The sequence below is a fragment of the Leptonotus elevatus genome, chromosome 1 (assembly GCF_054856555.1).
Source record: "Leptonotus elevatus isolate MCC_2025b chromosome 1, RoL_Lele_1.0, whole genome shotgun sequence".
Lineage (NCBI taxonomy): Eukaryota > Metazoa > Chordata > Actinopteri > Syngnathiformes > Syngnathidae > Leptonotus > Leptonotus elevatus.
Genome location: NC_141239.1, coordinates 16084970 through 16103852, shown reverse-complemented (window position 1 = coordinate 16103852; position 18883 = coordinate 16084970). Strand labels below are relative to the sequence as shown.

At 41.1% G+C, this 18883-nt stretch overlaps 3 protein-coding genes across 4 annotated transcripts in view; 2 read left to right on the top strand and 1 right to left on the bottom strand.

Annotated features, from left to right (window-relative positions):
* Positions 1 to 596: 596 nt before the first annotated feature.
* On the bottom strand, positions 597 to 4194 carry LOC147181055 (uncharacterized). The gene is made up of 2 exons (XM_086077626.1): positions 3640 to 4194; positions 597 to 2494 (listed from the first exon to the last, which is right to left on the bottom strand). Exon 2 carries the CDS (start codon positions 2335 to 2337, stop codon positions 1258 to 1260), a length of 1080 nt encoding a protein of 359 aa, XP_085933752.1. The 5' UTR covers positions 2338 to 2494; positions 3640 to 4194; the 3' UTR covers positions 597 to 1257.
* Positions 4195 to 4980: 786 nt separating this feature from the next.
* Positions 4981 to 12918, top strand: ndufv2 (NADH:ubiquinone oxidoreductase core subunit V2). Its single transcript, XM_086077638.1, has 8 exons — positions 4981 to 5121; positions 5360 to 5413; positions 7582 to 7644; positions 9744 to 9860; positions 9947 to 10115; positions 10763 to 10872; positions 12596 to 12672; positions 12750 to 12918. The coding sequence occupies exons 1-8, from the start codon at positions 5080 to 5082 to the stop codon at positions 12841 to 12843; spliced, it is 726 nt and encodes a 241-aa protein (XP_085933764.1). The 5' UTR covers positions 4981 to 5079; the 3' UTR covers positions 12844 to 12918.
* A 2054-nt stretch (positions 12919 to 14972) lies between these two features.
* Positions 14973 to 18883, top strand: part of ankrd12 (ankyrin repeat domain 12) — a 46994-nt gene continuing 43083 nt past the window's right edge. For both annotated transcript variants that reach the window (XM_086077602.1, XM_086077593.1), the window contains exon 1: positions 14973 to 15199. The gene's annotated coding sequence lies outside the window, so the exon portion shown is untranslated. The remainder of the gene's footprint in view (positions 15200 to 18883) is intronic.

Here is an 18883-nt window from a genome sequence, read left to right as displayed (position 1 = left end):
AAAGTAACCTGACTTCACCGATCGACTTCGATGTGACATCACTCTTCAATGGTGACCACTATGGAAACACAGACCGTGAATGGTAAAACACAATTTACTCGCGTGTAAAACTAGATAGCTTTCTTCATTCATAAATATTGGACATAACGTCACGTAACATAACGACAGTATGCTGCTATCTCCCTGCATGAAATGATATGGTGAAATACTGGACTGTATGAAATGCTCATGAAAAAAATTACAAGAAGGCAAGTTTGCTGGCGGTCAAAATGAGTTTTGAGGACCAAACTAAAAAACAATTTATCACTATCCGCCATTTTGGTTGTCTACTTCCGCCACGAACGCTTTCAGGTCGGACTGGGAAAAGCCAACTGGGATAAATCCAACTTCCAACCTTCCTCGAATGCAGCTGGGCATCGAGCAGTCAAAACATTTGAACCATTTGCTCGTCAAGGCATCATTTTCACGTCCTTGCTTTACTTTGGTTCAAGAGGGGCAACAATTTGCAATACAATTTTCTCTGCTTCGGAGAATGACACCCCTTTTTGTCATTTGAAAGAACAGAATAAAATAGAGGACATTAGTTTCAAATACAGTTAATGATTCGGACAACATTTTTAATGTGGTAGAAGACTTTTAGAAAAACTGTCAACAACATTTCAAGCCAAAATTTGCTCAATAAGAAGTATTATGGGATGCATTGACAGAAGTCATTTTCTTTTGCGATGTAACCAAAGAAACCAAAGCACCACCTCTTCACAATTGGTATCATTGAAAAGTCATAAATGTCCTCTGTAGAACACAGCAGGAGTATGTCGTATCTGGGAGATGATCAGGTTTACAAATGTCCTCAATCGAGGACAAATTTGAGCTACTGGTTCTACTCATCGGAAGCAAACTAACTGTGCATCCAACAAAATTCAAAGCAGCTATGGTTACATGAGTGCAAACAGTCTCAGGCGGGTATGATCTAAAGCAGCCCCAATGTTATGTCTCAGTGGGACACGTTTCACAATTTCGGTCTATAATCACAGCTCACGTTCCCAATCAGTGGGTGAATAGTGCACCGCTTGGTGACACTTTTTAAGTGTTAAAACTATACAGGCGTTCGCTGAGATTTGAATCGTCAACCTCAGAACTGTGAGGCAGATGTGCTATCCTCTCCTACACAGGACTGCCAGCGATGAAGGCATTTTCACAAAAGAATTCTAGTAAAAATGATTTAGCATTGCAATTCCACTCCCCGAAATCTAAAGGTCAACCCTCATGGTCTGAGTCGTCCAGATGGATTTCCGGCACCAGGCTGTAGTATTCGGTGGACTGAGTCATATATGCTTTCTCCCGGTCGGTTGAGTCTTTCAAAACTTCTGTCACGCTAACAGCGTCCGGCTCAGACTTGCTGGGCCTCCTCCCCTCGGACCCTGAGTGGAGCAACTCTACGGACCCCAGCGGGACTTCCTCATCTTTGTTTGTGCTTCCCAGAATGTTCGAAGCCAGGATAAGGATTCCTTCCCCGACGCAGTCTGCCGACTTCAGCGGGGGTTCGCTGTTCACCTTGGACCCGATCCCTCTTAAACTGGGGGTCCGTTTTTTGGATGCCCCAAATGTGGGGAACTCCTTCCTCCTCCTCCCGCAGCACCAGCACACCAATAGAGTGGCGAGGATGAGAAGTGGGAGTGCGATGAAGAGCACGGTGAGGCTGGCCGGCCGGCAAGCATCGCTCAGTTTGGCCGAGCGCGCTGCACGGCCTGCCAGTGTCCAAGGCGTGGCACACGTCAGGTTCCTCGCCAGCTCCTCCGCCTCCAGGACTTCCAGGAAGGAGCAGGAGCACTCCCAGGGGTTCCCGTTCAGCTCCAGGCTCCTGAGGACGGGCCTCTGGAGCACCGACGCCGGCAAGGAGCGCAGACGGTTCTCCTGCAGGTCTAACCGTAGCAGGTTATCCGAGTCCTGCAGGAAACCCTCAGGGAGCTCCTGCAGCGCGTTCCAGCTCAGTTCCAGCACCTTCAGGCGGGGCTGTCCAGCCAAGAAGTAGCGTGGTAAAGCTGCAATCCCATTATGCGCCAAGTAGACCTTCTCCAGTAGGGACGCCCCCACGGTCGATACCTCCAGGAAGGTGATGTTGCACCAAGAGAGATCCAGAATACGAAGGCCAGAGTGGTTGGTCAGACGAGACCAGGGAACAAGGCCCAGCGTGGAACCTGAGTAGTTGAGGCAGCAGACCCCGACGGGCACCTCGGAAGGGAACGCTGACAAAATGGTGGCCGGTGGGCACAAGCAGCCGCCGGCAAGAGCCGCCGACAGCAGGGGGAAGATGAAGGTGCTCCACCCACCTAGCATATCTCACAAGAGAGATCAAATTTGTTCAGCAACCACCTCAGAGGGCGGAAGTGGGCTCGTAATGCGCCAGGTTTCTCTGAGGACGCCTGGTTGCTTTGGAGATGGTGGGCATCGGCATGGTGACCCCGTTGCTAAGGCTCGGGAATGTCGCGTTGGGCTGCAAAGATGAAGCAGATGTTGAAGTTTATTGAGGATTATCTACTGGATAAACTTTATCCAAATGTTATTTAAATTGGCAAAATTTGTTTTATAAAGCACTTCATGGCCTTTGTCTGTGAAAAGTCTTTTTTTTTTCTATCTTTTAAAATATTTTTTTAATTTTATTGTATACCAGGCATCCATATTGTAAAGCACCCAGTGGCTTTTTTTTTTCAATCTGGTTCTCATAGTCTTATTGTCTAAAGAATACTGGAGGAGATGTAGATGACCATTGTTTGAGGAAATACGGCATTCCCTTGCAGGGAGTTAGGAACTTCCTGTCACATGCAGAATGAATGTCCTTTTATTCCTCGGATGATTTTGTGTGTGTGTGTGTGTGTGTGTGTGTGTGTGTGTGTGTGTGTGTGTGTGTGTGTGTGTGTGTGTGTGTGTGTGTTAATGTACGATCTTTAAATCTGGAAAACCAGGATGACCTCACTCCCAAACAATGGCATATCCTCTCCCTTTTCCTGCAAAACAAACGCCTCAGTTCTCTTCGTCAAACCTCCCGAACTGTAACGCAACATCGCCATTGTTTTTATGACATGATTAAGCATGTATGCAAGTCAAAATGAACAATCCAATGTGTTTAAGCATGCTATTACTATACTATTTTACCATTATAAGCTTCACTTTGTAGTCAGAAGCAATGTTGTTTTTATAACATTATTAAACATGCAAGTCAAGATGATCAATACTATCCGAGTATTTAAAATGTATTATTACTTTGTAATCTAGATACCATGTTATTGATGCGTTTATGTCATGAGTACTAATAAATGTAGGCAAGCCAATATGCTTTAACGAGTGTACATAAAATGCACTTTTAGTCAAAAACAACTTTGTTCTTAATTGCATGATTAAACATAGGCAATTTGCAAGTCAAGAGTATATTGTACGATATATTTTTAGCATTTGAAGGCTTCTTTTAAATTTTTTCAGACTGTTTTGAATTGCCTGGCAGGCTGGCATCAAACGTTTTCCATGGTTCATGTGCTTTGGGTTGCCCACCCAGGGGGCACCCTTATCCTTAAAGCAACAATAACGTGTATTCGGATGTGCTAAACAGGTGTGCAGCTTGGTAATACTTAAAGTGATACTTACCTGAGACGACCATTTTTCACAAGCAGTTGGGAGCTCACAGCCAATTCTTGAGATTTCCAAATAATGGCACTGGCAGATTCCAAGGAAATACTCAGAAGGAGAATTACCCTTTTCGACTGACAGAGTAGAACATCTTCTCTTCTTACTTTTTTGTCCTCTTCTTCGCCTTGTGTAGAAGGGTGTGTCTCAATGTGTTTAGTAGAGAGTTTGATAGAACACAAATGAAAGTAGCACCCCCTGGTGGCTCTTTCAACTTTGTCACTCATGATGTTTATTGAGAGGCTGATGTTGGCCTACTGTGTTGCTTCTTATTTGTTAATTCACAGGTCCAATGTATATTGCCGGGCTCCCTAATTACTTTTTTTTTAAATGTGTAGGAATACTCTTGAACACCTCTCACAATTTTTTGGCCGATCACAAATCTTAAAAAGAAAAAAAAAGACTGACCTGCTGATGCCGATGGGTTTTTTTGGTGCAGATCTCAGTTTTTCTCATAGCCAAACAGCATACACCTTCAATGTTCCAATCTTGTTTTATTTAGGTTTTATTTTAAAACATTTGACAATACAAACATAACAAACGGGTTGCTTTACTGCACATGAAGCAGTTCTCTTAAATGAAAATGAACAGCCTAATAGTCATCTTACAGCAGAAGAGGGCAGTGGCTGACTTTTTCAGACCTCTGTGGAGGGAGGTGAGATTGGTGGACAAGATTGGTTTTATTTCAGGGGATTGGCCAATCACTGATCTCCAAATTTACCAGTCCCGGCCGATCGATCTGTGCACCTTTTTATTTAGTAATCAAGTATTTTTAAGAAAAAGGAAATATTGTAACATTTTTTATAATATACAACATTATAATACATTTAGAAACAAATATATATTTTGTATGTTGCAGAAGCCCCAGATGGACATAAATCAATGGTATTTAAATATCAGGTATAAAGTATAATTTATTATCTACTTTGTCTGTAATATATGTTTAATGTATTACTTACAGTATTAAAGAGTTTAAAATGCCTGGTAAAATAATATAGAAAATAACTACATTTTAAAATGTAAAATCATCTTTTAATATTGTACTATAATTATCATTGAAGTATAAGTCTGCATTTTATTTAAGTTACCATATGTTGAAAAAATGACATATTTTTTAATTATATATTAAAAGCAGCATAATGAGATAGCAGTGAACACACATGTACATGTAAATTGTGTTTATTAATACTTTTTATAATGGTGTACAGTTGTACACCGTGTTTGCAATTTAAATAAGTCTCTAAGGTTGAGATCTCACTCGATGATCGATTCGTTATCTCTGCGCCTGCGCAGAAAGCCCTCGGCTCAGACATTTCTAATCAATCGTCGACTCGCACAAGACTAGCTGCAGTCGTCCCGTCAGTTTGTTGACTCAACCGGGACCCAACGTCAACCCTCGGGATGTTTTTGTCCTCTCTAGCTCGATTTGCGGTGTCGCAGACGGTACGAATAAGTATCAATTTGCCACTTTACGTGCATTTGTAGCTATTTTAGTATCGTTTGTTATGAAAATAGCATGACTCCTCACAAGGGCAAAGCGGTGGAGGCCGCTTAGCTAAGAGCTAACGTTAGCATGCTAGCTTGTTATAGAAGGACTAGTTTTGAATAATCTGAACCTTCACTGTTATAATACAATTTTAGAAAGAAACAAGGACTTAGCTGTTCATTCTCTGCTTCCCAGGTGAGGGGTCTTCATCGATCTGCTGCTCGCACAGGAGCTGGTGGCATCTTTGTGGTGAGTTCAAATCCTCTAGATGGATGTAGTATTCAAGACACTCGCAATTAATCGTTTGTAAATAACTTCTCTGATGAATCCCTTTGATGCACTCCGTTGACTAAGTTCCACGTTGTTCCCAAATTTCCAATAGAGGTCATGCAAACTCAGCTTGTTTCTGTAATCAAGCCTTTGCCATCGTAAAACCGTAAATAACGGTGCAGATGATGTTTTGATCAACATAGCAGCATTCTTAACTGCACTACAAGTTTTAAAACTATTTAAATTGAAGTGACAGAAATGACAAGGGTGGTTCCTCAGAACTTATCATCAAACTTTATGTCATGCCTCACCCACAATAGATGACGTAGGCCAGTGGTTCTCAAACTCTTTTTTTTTTTTCACCAAATAGCACCTAAAAAAATACTTAATTCTCCAATTCCCACTATCATGACCAACATTAAAATGCAAATGTATAGTAAGCCCCTATGTGTTCATCAAAAATAATAACAAAAGTTTCAATAATTTAAAATATCTTATTGTTGGCCACGGTAGCATTACGCGCAGTCATAGAAAAATGTCCACCCAATTACGTTTTGATCGGCGAAACTGATGTAGGGGGGCAAATTTGTTTCTAACTTACCAGGGGGTACGACTGAGTGAAAAGTCGGCTTCAAAACCAAAATGGGCAACTTCTTGCCCAATTTTTGTCATGGGTCCTTGAGACGTATTTTTGTACATCCTGTCGAAATAGTCATGTCCACCCACTGGTGTCGGGGATCTTTTTTTTCTTCTTCTAATTTTTGAATGCACACAAGTGTCTGCAAAATTCCTGCTTCAAATCAAAATGCTTTTCTGCTGTATTTCTGGCACGAGTCCTTGATAGGCATGCCCACCCAATTTAATGCCAGTGAAACTGATGGCGGGCTTTTTTTTAATCCTCCAACTTCACAGAGGGCGCTATTGACTGACTTTTGGTCATACTCCCACAGACAAACGTAAAGAAAAAAGGCAGACACATTTGTGGCATGAATCCTTTCCATGTCCACCGATGGCGTCTCTTGATATTCTGTTGGTGGAGTGAATGATTGTTATCGCTGAGCAAACCCCCAAAAGGTTGCAAGTTTCCACTAATGGCTCCTGGGAGCTCGTTGCTTGCGATATGGAAACGGTGGAGCGGCACAATGGAAACATGCCATGGTTTCACTGTCCCTTGACAGGAACGGCTGCACAACATGTTTGTTGAACAGTTTGTCAGTTCAACTTGTCTGGAAAAAATATATACTATAAATTTAAAAAATAAAATAAAATAATAATTCTGTTACCTAGTCTTTCCACTATTCTAAATATTAATACTAAATACATTTTATTTGGAAGATGGGCAGAGCTGTTTTTCTCATGGATATTAAATACCATTTACACACATACATTAATTTGAACAGAAATACACTATTAAAAGGTTCCCAGACTAATGACAAGTTTGCTTCATATTATTTATTTGGTTGTTACTAAAGTGACGATCAAAACTCTTGGATGCGTCTGGTGAATGACGAGCGCACGGCGTGGGGGAGGGTGGCACTCCCGATCGCATGTTGTTTCTTTAGGAACGCTACGAGGCTTAACTTGCTTTCTTTATAGCGGTTTCACAATGCTCGGCAGAGAGCCAGCCGCCATTCTATGTCGCTACGCACTAAATGCGTTGCAACGTAAGTAACTGCGTACGTCCAAATACATTTTCTACAAAATATATTAAACTGGAAATGACTTTTGAAAAATGAATCTCATAGTTACGTTAATAACAACCAAATAAATAATATAGAGAAAACTTGTCATGACAGTCGGGGTTCCTTTTAAGTACTACTAGTTGACAGTATAACTCTGAAAACGACATCAAGTTTCTTGCTGTCACCTTCACAGGGCTAATAGTTTTACTTTATATTGTTTTATTACACCTGTATGACAGTTTTGGCTGTTGGGGTATTCCTTAAAACATTGTCTGTGCAATTAATAAATCATAATAAAGCTGTTATGGAAACAAGGAATGATCTTACATTATTTCCTATTGGCAATAGTTATGCAGAACACCAGCGTCGTGGACCTGATTGTGTTTCATTCTGGAGGTTGTGGTGTCCTTTTCCACATGTTAACGGATGCACCGTGACGTCTTCTCTCCTCTGTTGTCTTTGCAGCACAGAGACACGGCAGACAACAATGCTGACACGCCGTTCGAGTTCACAGAGGAGAACAAAAAGGTAACCACTTCCAAAATGTAAAATGAATTCCTGTTACCTAGTAGTCATGCGTTACGGTACTACTGCGTTGCAGATTTAACCAAAACAACTACAGAAATATCAAGTTCGTATTGACTTTAAAAGAGAAGTACTGTTAATTTTTTTTAACAGTTCCCAGGTGTCTTTATAAAGTCTCTGACATTCCTCCATCAAAATTCGCAAAGGATAAAAAAATGACATCAAAATTTAGGTCCAACGCAAATGCAGAGTAATGATTTTGTTATAATAATGACTAAGGGGCATATTCCCCCATGAAGTTTGTCTGAAAGCGCAGCTCAAAACAACTACAGTCACTCTAATGGTGGCAATTGTGAGTTATATGTTGAAACTAGTGTTACATGGGATACCGGTACCAGTACCATACCTCGATGTTTTGGCGTCAAAAACAGCTTGATGCCTTTTTTTTTTTTTTTACCGGTATTAAAAATCAAAAAAACACATACACACATGGCCGCCTTTCTACCGATATGTGCAAAACGCCTTAAGTAAGCGTCACGCCTCTTTCAGCTTGTGTGCGAGAGGACGCGGGAAGATGGCTTCACGCACTGAACACTGAAGCGCTCACTGGCCGTCCGCTCCTTGTTGAGAAACATGACGCGCTGTTAAGTGTCATATGTAACCTTTTTGTCATTTCATGGCCGACAGCCACGACAAGCCAACCGGCATGACAAAGCCTGTCTGTAAGCATATTTTGAAAGTTACTGTGGTGTAAGGTGTTGTGCCAAAGTACGTAATTTTTTTTAAGAGTGCATGCATTGAGTGGAAGCCACGCGACAGCACTGCTTACGAATGTAATTAATAAACACATGAAGAACACGCGTGTGGTTTTTGATTTTGGGTTTTAGAAACGTTTTGTGACAAGAGCAAATGTTTTTCGCGGCAAAGCAGAAGAAAAAGCAACAATCACTCCCGCAGTGGACTCAAGGCGCGTTCAATGAACAGGCACAAAGTAGGAAATCATAGTGATGCATAGAAAAAGCTGAGACGACTGACAGAACGACAGGTTGTGACGCATTTTTGACACTTGACACAATATAGGTCGAGTGTGAATTATTTTGTTCCCAGTTTGTAGTACGCATTCGACTCGTTGGTAGCAGAATGGAGAAGAGCAGAGACGCCACATGCACGCACACAAGCAAATAATACATTGAGTCATTGGAGTGCCACTGTATTGCCAATATATAAAATGGATGACATCAAATGTCAAATACAAGAATATGGCATGCAATGTGAAAGCACATATAGTATATACATAAATATATACAGTATGTACATAAATAACGTAAATAATTCTTCCTTTTGTCAGTTTTAATTTTGCTGCTTTTGCTGGTGTTTTAGAATTTTGTTGAGGTATCGAGGTATTTTATGCAAGTAAAGTATCAAAGTCAAAATGTTGGTATCGTGACAACACTAGTTGAAACATTTCGGTGGTGAAATTGACAGAAGTGCCGTGCGCTCAGGTGTGTGGTGGAAAGCGGTAAAACGGCCGGCTCACTCGCTTTTCAACTATATATACATCTCCAAATGATATATTCAGTCACGAGAACAGTACTCTGATTAAATTACTTTTATTGTATTTATTATTAAATACAGCATGCCAATATACATGCTCCTTCACAGTAGCCCGTTAGATGAGGCACGCGCGTGACCGATGACGATCAGTATACAACTTACGGATGCTTGCTGAAGTCTACTTCACGTTTGAAGTGTGAAATGTATACCAAATGGATCGCTATGGAATTTACCTGTCTCAGAAAACTCCACAATCCGGGACTTGCAGGCAAGGGTATCAATGCAGCAGCGATTTACAACCACCTCGCCGTGGCACAATGTGGCATGAGAGCTCATCAGGTCTGCCAATAAAATGCTCATCCACTAGATGGCAGAAAGTCCAATGAACCCGTGTATGCACTTGCTGACATTCATAGATGTTATATAACGGAATAGTAGACGGGTTAGGGTTATGCTAGTAGTTACTGTAATTGTTAGCAACAGCTGAATTTGTTAGTGTCTTTCTTGCTTGATTTGCATTGTCATCCTCAGACATGTTTTGTTCATAGAGAATCGAAGCAATCATTTCAATGTACCCAGTTGGCCACAAGCAGGCAGCTACCATCCCTGTGTTGGATTTGGCCCAGAGACAATACGGATGGCTCCCAGTCAGCGTCATGAACAAGGCGAGTTTTGCCGACGGTCATGAGAAAGTGGTAAAAATAAATAATTAAAAACAGAAACCCGTTTAAACAGCATTGTTGTCCCTCAGGTGGCCGAGGTGCTGGAGATCCCTCCCATGAGGGTGTATGAGGTGGCCACCTTCTATACCATGTTCCTGCGCCAGCCTGTGGGCAAGTACTTCATCCAGATCTGCACCACCACGCCGTGTATGCTGTGCAACTCGGACAGCATCCTGGAGACCATCAAGAACAAGCTGGGTGAGGGAAGATGCGCCTTTTGCCATGAAGAGCACGTAAACGAGGGGAAATGTTTGTGTCTATTTTAGGATAAAACATGCATACATTAATCATTTAAAACATAAATATACCCCAATGTATGATACCAAAATGCTTGATTACTTGGGGATGATTTAGAAAAAAACGTACCCGAAGTGTGAGTACGCTGACGTCCAACTTGCTGTTAGACAACCTGTAAAAATATCAACAACTACTTTCCTATTAGCCATGATTCAAAATGTTATGTTACCCCGTTGTATTGCATTTCAACTGCTGTGGCTCCATTTACAGCATGGATTTTTTATTTTTGTTGTGGAAGCATGTAATGCCCTTGCATGTTGAAAAAGACAGCCACAGCCCCTGATGCTTTTCAGATGTTTATTTATTGCAGGGAGAACAGTAAAACTCAAAACCTTGAGTACACTCACACGGGAGCTGCTGTCGGCCGCAGCTCACGTCCAGACACATACACGCGGCCTCGCCAGAGTTTGAGGCAACCTAATGAAAATATTTTCAGTGATTTATATATTCTACAAAAACATATGTGAGAAGGTCATACTTGAATCACCGGGAAGGTTTACTCTCGCGTGCATTGTCCTTAATTAACTAAATGTGTGTTGTGAACACAGGCATCAAGGTCGGCGAGACGACGGCGGACAAGATGTTCACGCTAATCGAAGTGGAATGCCTCGGCGCCTGTGTCAACGCGCCCATGGTGCAGATCAATGACAACTATTACGTGAGTGCCACATTTATTTAGAAATTGTCCGTTTATTAGCATTACCTCATACAGCAAGCCCCAGTTCTAATACAGCAGTGCCTTGATTTACAAGTTAAATATGTTCCGTGCCAACACTTGCACCTACCTGCACACGTGTCTCAAATTGAAATAAATGAAAATGCTATTCACCTGTTCCAGCACTCAAAAACAAAACAAAAAAACACTTTAGAAAAACGTATTTTTGTTTTATTCAAAGAATTTACAAGATTAATATGTCAAGAGTTAAACACTTTGTGCATGATAATTCAATGGGCATTGTGCTGAACCATCTGATGTGCGCACCTTGGCCACCAGGGGGCAGTATAATACAGACATACTACACAGATTTGATGATTAAATGTAGCAACTCCAGGCAAAGAATTAGCTGTGCAACTGCTTGCATAAAAACAAAAACAAAAACTTAGTCAGGTCACTCATAAATTGCGGTAACTTTGTTATGTACCAGGTCAAATTGATCCGCTTAAGTTTAAACATCTATCCATCCATTTTGTATTGCACTTGTCCGCACAAGCGAGGCAAGGTAAAAATAATCATTTCTGAGTACCGACCTAACCATAATATATTAAATATTTTGACTTGGGAGCAACACAATGGCATGAAAGTTAGGCAGACGTGTCCAATAACATAATTTCTTGCTTTGCAAAAAAGAAAAAGTCATTGGGGAGGAACGGAGATAGTGCATGCACGGACTTTCTGTTGCACTATGACTCTTGATTTTGAATACCACCACCATGCCGCCTCATCACCTCACTCTCCGATTGGCTGCACATCACAACCAACATGCACCTTTTGGATATTGGAGCATCCATATATTGCCAGGACGGGAGATTCGGGGGAAAAATCTGGCTAATTATCCTGCCATGTGAACCGCGCTTTATTTAACTAAAATTGAATATTTGAGTGGTACATGTTTAATCTCCCAATGTACATCACAGGTCTATTAATAAATAAATGCCATGCCTCCAATAGTTACAGGTCAATTAATGGTTAATTAATTTGACCTTACTGGAACAGTCCACCCTGGAATAAAAGCCTTCATCCATTCACAGCTTTCTCTACAAATTAGTAAGTGGTCTGTTAACATAACTTCGCCAGCCAGATTGATAATTGTGAGATTCACTCGAGGGAGTTCTTCCCATTATCAATCTGGTACTTCACTAGGCAGACCCGTTCGGGAAAGGCGGGGCTTGCTGTACAATACTTCGAGCTGATTGGACGATGCGGAATCTTTGCACATTTTGTTATGACCAATCAAGGGCAGACAATGGATGAAAATCTCATTTTAAGGATGGGGGGGAAGCATGAACATCTTTACCAGATAAAAATGCATGAAACTCCTCTCGTTCAAATTCAACAAGGAAACGGTGAGTAATTATGCGAGAACATAATTAATTGCAGCATCCATTCGTCTGTTAGGTTTGTTTGTTTACCCCCGCCAACGGCGCTTATTGGTTTCGTCCTGTCAAAACAACGCCTGATTGGTCCGATCGGAAAAAAGATTGGCTGCAAACGTATCAGCGGGAGCGGTACAAGATGTATTCTCTGGAGTTTGTGAACTCATAAATACCGCGATAATTTCTCTTGCTGGCAAGGTTACTGCTAACACGTGATTTATAGCAGTTGATCCTTGGTGAAGGTCTGCTCCACAACAGTGTTTTTTTGTTTGTTTTTTGTTTCCAAGGAGGACCTTACACCACAGGACATGGAGCATATTATTGATGAGCTACAAGCAGGCAGAGTCCCTCTACCAGGGCCCAGGTACAATCCCAAGTCTTTTTATTTGATCTATTTACACGGACTAACTGACCATTTATTTCTTGGATTTCTTTTTGTAGAAATGGCCGTTTCTCCTGCGAGCCTGCCGGCGGACTGACTTCATTAACAGAACCTCCTAAAGGGCCCGGTTTTGGCGTAAGGCCGGACCTGTAGTCGCCACTCTGTCGTCCAAAAGTACCTGATAGTCTTGTTTGATAGGAACATATGTAAATAAATTAAATGACTGTACCTGTGCAGTTTTATTTCAGTATGCCGCATTGTTGTTTGACTAGTGCAATGTGAAGCCATTTTAAATCAGCAAAACATAATTCAACAAATATAAAAAAAGAAGAATTTCACACTAGCATACTACAATATAAAGGGTAGGCTACAAGTAGGTACAGTGTTACCTGTTACAGTGTTTCCATGATACCCCACGATGACGCCAAGTAGAGGGTGATTGGTTTGTTTTTTACGCCTCTATTAAGCTTTTACAAAAGCCCCCTCAACATGGTTTCCAATTTCCACTCTTTAAAACATATGTTACACTTGACTTAGTTTTTTATATATATATATACGCAAAATGAAGACTAAATATACTGGCACAGTAAATCATTGTAAGTTTGATGAAGATGGAGACAAAGAAAAAGGTTCATTAACCCGTCGGGATTCTACCTTTGCCAATATGGGATACATTATTCTGGTTAAGTTAAGCCATTTTAAGATAAAAATAAAAACATAACGCAGCATTTATTTAACATAACGCTTCATTCATGTGCTGCGGGAGAAAGAGTGCACTTCACTCATAATTTCTGAACGCAGCCTATCAGCAGCAGCTCATGCTTCAAATGTTTACTACTGCCTGACACACTGGGCTCTGGTACTCCCCATTTTGGCGCACTGTGAATAACTGAACGGCAGACTTGAACAACGTTCTATGTTTTCCAGGGGTCTTAGTGTGCTTGGAGCGTATTTCTGAACACACACACACACAATGAGGAAATGGTGATTTTAGAGAACAATGATTTAATGCAAGCTAATATTCATGGTTGACTTGGAAGAAAAATAATAATAATTTAACCCGGAAAATAGTAAGGTGTAACTAGTATATATGACGTTATGGTCACAAATAGTGAATCAATCATTCATCCTTATGGTAGCTTTTTATTTTCACATCCTTCTATCCTTTACTAGTTGGTACCTACTTTTCTTCCGACCTTCCATCATGGCTTGTTATCTTCTGTCTTTGCTGCTATCTTTCCCTCATAAACCTGTTACCATGCAACCTCACATCAATCCTTTTGTCTTCCACCTCAGACCTGCTTTTTCTTCCTTGCACAATATCTGTTTTCCCCATAATGTCTTCATTCCTTCTTTTAGACCTGCTTTTTATTTTTGCATCCTTCGCTTAAAAATTAATTTCTGCCTTCCTGTCCCATGTTTCTTTCTGATTCACTGCCTTTGTTCTTGACTCAAGTTATTTGCCATTATTTATTGTAACCTGTAATAATTATAAAGTGTACCTATGTTTGCCTCTCCCAATTAATGGAAACAACGACTTCATAGCCACCTACATTTAACAAATCCAAACAAGAATCAAAGCGAGCCATTGTGCAAAACCGCCTTTTGTCACGCGCCGCTGTCACTTACATCATTGGCCCGAGTGGCGCTCTCGTGTCTCGCCGGGGAGTGGAGCCCTTCCCCCCGCACGCCTCTCTCTTGGCCATTTCCAAAGCCTGCTCTGCAACATGTCATGATGGGGCGTACGCGCATGCGCAAACTGCCATAAATAAGAAGTTCTGCGCATGCGGCTGATGCAAATGTCACTGCGCAACAGATTCCACTCAAAAAAATGGCCTTGACGGTCTTTGACGGAAGCAAGATGGCGTTTAGTAAAACATTATGCGAGGGAGAATTTAAAAGACAGGTAATAAAAAATAAAACTATATACCAGAGGGTTCTCAATTGTAACACTGACGTCAATGCGCTTCCTTTCTCACCTCTCCCCCTACAAAAAAAATCACATTTGCGCGCTTTAAGCAACAGTACGGCGATTGTTCTTACCAGCCCAACGTTTTACGCCGAGTAAACGCGGTTAAAAAGCCTTTGCACGTACTGTGCCATACTGAACTGTCATCAACACCACAGAGAACGGGGGCCCAGCCTACTCCGAGTCCGGCTGGTGAACCTTTTAAGCTCTCAGTGTAAAGCTGAAGCTGGGTCACATGGGCTCTCGCGGACCAATCAGAGTGCCCATGCTGGGTCACGTGTGTCCCACAGGCCAATCAGACGACCCGCTAGCATGTTTATGCTGGTCTTTTCTCGGCTGGAGAGGAGGAGGACGATCGTACAAACTGGCTGCGATGTTTTCAAAAGGCGGTGATGAACGTCACACTGCCGTAGGCTACGGTTAACGTCCGAGCTTTTTCCCCCTTTTTGGAAGCGGGAGCGGGGTGGGGGGGAAGAGCAAACGAATAACGGTTTCGCGTCGAGACGGCCACGGATGAGTCGACGGCGGCCAACGTAAAAGGTAAGGCGGTGCGCTGCTTGTTGTTTATCCCACGGACGGTGAGGCGGAATCGTGCTAGTTGCTGTTAGCCCCGTGTTGAGCGCCAAGCTAAACTGACGTAACGTACGTGCGGGGAACGTCTTTTCATGTCGTCTTACGTAGGGAGGGGTGCCACGTATGATAATTTTTATTCATTAGCACCTACCGTGATTAGCGAGCCGGATATCTGGTTAAGTATGGCTGGCGTTTAAGGGTGAAATGTCCCCCGGCTGGGTTGAAGTCGTGGAGCTAGCTCAGTTAGCTTCCTAGCTGGGGACGAGAGGAGGGAGGGGTGGTGCGGAGATACACTGGTGAGGGTCTGCGGTGGTGGTGGTGGGGCTTTTGTCTCGGTGAGCTGGGCTTGTTTTGCCTTCATGTTTAACACACACACAAACATATTCGACCTTATAGCAACATGCTAGTTGTATTCCGAGTGTTATTACATCGCACCATGCCAACTCAATGGACATTTTAAGGCTCAGGAACACAACCCTGCACTTGTTTTTAGGGTGGGTGCCGACCTATTGACAAAATTGCCAATTAATATAATTTTAAATCATTTAAAAATACACAAATTGGACAACAGGAGTGTGGTTTTGAATATAAAGGATCTTCCCAGGTAGTCAGTCCAGCCTGGCTGTGACATGTTGGAGGGGGGGATACAAAAGCCGCCTGCCTGTTTTACATGGCTGCCATTCACACTAAACGTCTGCCTGCACTCTTAACTGTCACTTTAGAGGCAATAAAAATGCACAAACCATCAAGGTTGAAAGTAGGGCTAGGCAGCATGGCAATCTGGATTTGTTCTGCTTTGCTTATTAAAAAAAGAAAGAAAGAAACTGCAAATGACAATCAAAACAAATTGTTCCGTGTTTTTTCCCTTCTGGGATTTGCTTTATTTCTCTAGATACCAAACAAGCTTTGACACTGTGCCCCCCCCCCCCCCCCCCCCGCATCAACATCCACAAATGGGTGTGAATTGCCTAGTACCTGGCAATTCGATTCGTATCACGATTCCTAGGTCACGATTCGATACAGATTAATAACCCCGATACAAATCTATAAATTGATTATTGCGAATCTATAAATTGATTATTGTGATTTGTTTAAAACTCAAATTTAGAAAATACTAATCAGTAAACTTGTATATGTACACTGTAAGATTTGTATGAAAATGTATTTATTTATCTAAAAATTCAGGTTGCAGTCTGTTTCATGTTTGAACAGCACTCAAATAAAATATTAAGGCTTAATGTTCCATTAATATAACATTCTTCTATGTTTAATGTGTAAATCCTAACCCTAATTAAGACGTTTTGTTGAATATTCCCCTAAAAAAATGTTGTTTAAAAATCAATTCGGCCTCATATTGAATCGATTCGAGAATTGCGTGCTATAATATCGCGATATATTGCAGAATCTATATATATATATATATATATATATCTATATATATATATATATATATATATATATATATATATATATATATATTAGCTAGGTAATAAAAATAAGCTCTTCCTTTTGGCATTATGTCCTTTTTTGTCAAAGCATAAATGTATGTCAACCTAAATGTTACATATTCAACATTTCAACAAAGTAAAATGAACAGTCTTTTCTCATGCGCAGTTGGCATAGTAACCTCGGAAAAATATTTGTGGCTTGGAAGCACTTACGTTGGGAAAAATTTCCAATACATCAATATGTCGATAAATAATTGAGACATGTGCTTTTCTTCAAAAAAGGGAAGCCACTAAAAAAAAACCTTTTTTTTTTTTTTTAAACGAGTCACAAAATTAAGCGCCCAGCAGTCAGCTGTTAAGTGCATAAACACTTAGCGCTTGAAATATATCTTTAAAAAAAAGTCGCAATTATGCGTTTTAGTGCCTAAAAAGAGACTCCCCCCCCCCTTAAAAAAAATAATTATATATATATATATTTTTTAGCGGCTTCCATAGTTCAGAGTAAGGGAAATTCTTAGATATTTATCGACATATTGATTGATGTGTTGGAAATGTTTCCCAAGCCACAAATATTTTACTCAAGTCACTGTGCCAACTTGGGACCAATGAAAGCGTTTAATGTGCTATCAGTTCCTATTAAATGCCAGAATGCCACTAAAATCATCCCTACAACGTTCTAAATAATCAAAATAATACAATAAACAAGTGCTTTTTTTTCCATATACCGAAAAAATGAATCGCATATAGACAGTGACCACTTGACAATTTGAATAAGGGTCCCCCTATAATGTTTTTGCTTTGAACGGCCTATATTCATAGTTCAAACCCATAAATTGGCTGCAAACTATGATACCAAAACATTTGAACACAATTTCAAACTCTTCTCACTACAAGTGTAACAGATTACAGTATTTGATTCAGAATAAAAACTGCACTGGAAATGCAAGGACGTGGCATGTATTTTTTGTTGCTTGGCAGCCGCTTTATGAGGTTTTTGATCTTGACTTGTTAATGTTTAAATGCACATATCCACCATTACTAATAATGAACCTTTCTCTGCGTCGTTCTGAGACGTTCATGCCCTTGCTTTCTCTGCCTTTTAAACCCCAAGAGGCCCCTCACCTACCTGCCTGTTAGACCGCTGCTAAGATCCCCCACGACGCTGCTGTTCACTGTCAAAGCGGCCGGTTGACACCTTTGAAGGAGCGAGGTGTTTAAAACATAAGCTAAAAAAATATGTACAGATTGATGGAAAAAAACAATAATCAAATTGATGTTGGGTTCTTAAGCAAAATTGACTGGTGAATCGGGAGGGTTCACTGCAGCGTCGTTTTATGCGTCGTTACTGTCCCCAAATGTGTTGAATTTTTCTGATTAACAATAGCAAAATAACTCATGACATTTGCAATTACTATGGGTGTAGGTAGCAGTGCAAACCACAAAAAAAAAGCATGATATGTTGGTAGCTACTTTCGTTTTAAAGTCACGGTCCGGTTCACATTGGGTGCAGCAGGGGAACAAAATGCAAAACAGAAAACATGTTTTTTTTTTCCCCTTCTGTGTAAACGGGAACACGTTTAATAACAGTTTTAAAAAAAAAGTGACAAAAATCTGCAAGCCATAAATTCTCTAATGAAGGAAAGATTCTCAATTGTATTCAGTACAAATTAAAAAAACATTGAGTGCTAGAGCAAAGACGAAGAGAGGGAAGGGAAAAATGACACTGTTAGCATTGTGATTTGGCATGGTTACACCTTTTTGTTCTTATTAAAGAGTTAATTGCTAGCTTGACATTTGGCATTATTCATTCTACAACGGTACAACACGTCACACACACAGAGACTTGGGTGACCCAAACATTCCTCTGTGACAATACCGTACACTTGACAATAAGACCCGTTTGGACTCAAATCCGAAAATGCTGATTCTGCGCTCACTTTTAATGGCCATTTCCTTTTCGTTTCCCTCTTACCCCTAGATTACACCGCATGCGTGTGCGTTGCAGACCCGCTCCAGCGGCGGAGCCGTTCCGTTTGCATTCTATCAGCTTTTTTCAAATTACACAGGCTGCGTATGTGGTGCGGATCGACTGCGGATCAGCTCCGACGTGCCGGAGCCTGCCGGACGAATATACCTATTTTCTGTTTATGCCGGATGACACATCCGTCAAATGGTAAAGTAGCACAGAAACACATCGAGCGGG